General features: G+C 44.8%; 1 protein-coding gene across 1 annotated transcript in view; it reads right to left on the bottom strand.

Annotated features, from left to right (window-relative positions):
* Window positions 1-2,889, bottom strand: part of VPS41 (VPS41 HOPS complex subunit) — a 181,230-nt gene that overhangs the window by 59,942 nt on the left and 118,399 nt on the right. Inside the window, exon 12 of the mRNA XM_015417909.1 lies at window positions 4-97. Within this exon, the coding sequence (XP_015273395.1) occupies window positions 4-97 (94 nt within the window). The remainder of the gene's footprint in view (window positions 1-3; window positions 98-2,889) is intronic.

Raw genomic sequence — 2,889 nt, 5'->3', positions numbered from 1 at the left:
AGCCTCGGACTGTTAGTGCATCAGAAGAAATTTCTTCACAGGACTCGGGAAACGGCTGAATTATATCCAGCCGAGGTCTGGCACAGTACTCAGTTTCCTGGGGGGAAGAAACCCACATTCAGAATGACAGCTTATATTGTGTTTTCTAATATGTCTAAAAAGACGCCGGTATGAATGATATACTTTTGCTACTGAGCTTTCCTGCACAATCAGGCAACGGATGAACCCAGACTGGAACTGCCCTGAAGTTTACAGTGATGCATTCCACTAACAAAACAATCTTTCCTGGGAGTAAGCCCCACTGAATAGATCTGAGCAGGATTCTGAGAAGACCTGCTTAGGAGGGTACTGGAAGCATCTACTCCAGAAACATCCCTCCAGAGTCTCATGCAAACACCTTGCAAGGTTCTGCTACCTCTGATTTTTAATGGAGATGTCAGGGGTTGAAAGCCTGCTCTTGATTTAAGTGCAAAGTGCGAGATTTCCTACCAAGTTATGGAGCTTCTCCATGATATTCTCTACATGCAGTAGTTTGGAAGTCCCATTCTAGTGATCTATAAAACTACAGAGCTTGGGAAGGGGGAAACTGAATAGCCTTTTGCCCATGTGTCAGCTCGTGCTGGAGAAAGTCAGCAAGAAAAGTGTGTATAAAACTATATAACTTGAAAAAGATGGCTGCTGCCTTTACTGCTGTGGACACATCAAGTACATTACTAAACTAATTAGCACTGTCAGTGTACCAGGTGCCGCACAAGCATCACTTTATCCTTTTATAAAGACAGCCAGGAGTATAGCAAAATGGAATTTTTCTGGCAGGAAGTTTTAGAAGAAGAGAAGAAAAGATTGGATTTATACCCCGCCCTTCGCTAACTAAAGGAGTCTCAGAGCGGCTTACAAACTCCTTTCCCTGTGAGGTGGGGGGGGGCTGAGAGAGCTCTCTCAAGAACTGCCCTTGAGAGAACAGCTCTGAAAGAACTTATGACTGACCCAAGGTCACACCAGCAGCTGCATGTGGAGGAGTGGGGAATCAAACCCGGTTCTCCCAGATTAGAGTCCACACTCCTAACCACTACACCAAACTGGCTATTTATAAAGTGAATAGGGCTGTCAGTTTTAATGCTGGGGGGGACTTATGCAGGTTTTACTGCATTGTTTATTGTATGTGTGACCTGGTTTTTATTGCTTTATTTTCTAATTTTGTGATCCAGCTCTATTGCATTGTTTGTTGTATGAATAATATTGCTTCCATGGCATTTTTAAAAAAATTGTTACTTGCCTTGAGTTGTAGCAAGAAAGGAGGACTAGAAATAAAATCAGTCAATGAATAACACAATTGCTGCACTCCTGCCAAGCTGGTCAGCAACTATTTGAACTGAACTAGGGCTGAAGAGCAAGCAATATTGGCTTTTCTTACTGATTTACCCCAGCATGAGCTGAGACTAGGACAAAAAGCGATTCTCCCTTCCCAATTTCAATAGCAATGTATGGTGCTTTAGCAGAGTTCTGCCCTTATGAACCTAAGTGGTTTACTCCCATTCACTGTGTCCTGTCTCACTCATAATAGTGTTGGATCCCCAGGCATTTGAAATAACTCCACGTTTGGATCAAAGCAAGGTTTATTTCAAAGCGATGGTTCAGACAGGAACAAGGACATTGTTAGGAATAACTGTGAATACATATGATCAACATAATAAAGAGATTTGAACCAGGTGAGGGCCAATGAGCCCAGTTCCCGCTGGCGGGAATAGACCTTAGAAACGTGCGCCCATTTCATGGGAACATAACAGTTCTACATAATCAACACAGGTTCAGTTCACAGGCTAGAGACCCATAACAAGCCGAGCGAAGCACCAACTCCCACCACCAGCTGCATGACCTTGGCAAGTTCCGCAAAGTACAGAGTGAGCATAAGGAAGCAAAAGAACCAGGGGGGGGGGAAGGTTACAAGAAGCGTTAAGCAGGTAACACCAGAGACAATGGCAGCTAGCTGACATACTGCCCCCTCAAAAATACACATTAGCCACCCCCTCCCGGTTTCGCCGGGAGACCTCCCGGTTTGCCCGGGAACTTTTTGTGAAACGCTCTGAGCATGTAAGGGGCCCGAATATCCCCTTCTTCCACCCATTCCTGGTGCTGGGGTCCGAAGTCCACCCACTGGATGAGATACCACAATTTACCACGTTTAATTTTGGAATCCAAAATGTCAGCGATCTCAAAATGTTCCTCCCCATCAAGCAGGATAGGAGGAGGGGGGTCACGTGCAGGCCTCCATTTGCCTTGGCCCGTGTCCTTCTTCAAAAGACTCATGTGAAATACAGAATGCAAAGACTTCAAATTTTTTGGCAGTTCAACATCAACAGCTACATCATTTATAATGCGACGCACTCGGAAAGGTCTAATGAATTTCCAGCTAAGTTTCCTACAAGGACGCAAAAGTTTGATATTTTTGGTAGAAACATAAACAAAATCACCAGGCTTGAGGTCCCATCCCTCCACCCTTCCTCGATCAGCCTGAAGTTTGTATGCCATTTTGGCAGCATTCAGAGTAGTACATAACAATGGCCAAGCATCTTGCAAAGAGGAGCACCCCCCCCCCAGAAATGGCAAAGGAGCGCTGTCATATCCCAAAGCCGCTTTGAAAGGAGCCATGTTAATGGAGTTGTGTAATGTGTTGTTGTAACAATACTCTGCCAAAGGCAGCAAGTCACACCAGTCGTCTTGTTGATAATTGGTAAAACAACGCAAATACTGTTCGAGAGTTTGATTAACCCTTTCGGTTTGGCCGTCGGTCTCTGGGTGGTAAGCGCTTCTTAAGCCTTGTTCCACCCCCATAATTTTCATCAATTCCCTCCAAAACTTAGAAACAAATTGTGTGCCACGGTCGGATAT

This window comes from Gekko japonicus, unplaced genomic scaffold, assembly GCF_001447785.1.
Source record: "Gekko japonicus isolate JY-2015 unplaced genomic scaffold, Gekko_japonicus_V1.1 scaffold708, whole genome shotgun sequence".
NCBI classification, from domain to species: domain Eukaryota; kingdom Metazoa; phylum Chordata; class Lepidosauria; order Squamata; family Gekkonidae; genus Gekko; species Gekko japonicus.
This window is presented reverse-complemented; position numbering and strand designations above follow the sequence as displayed.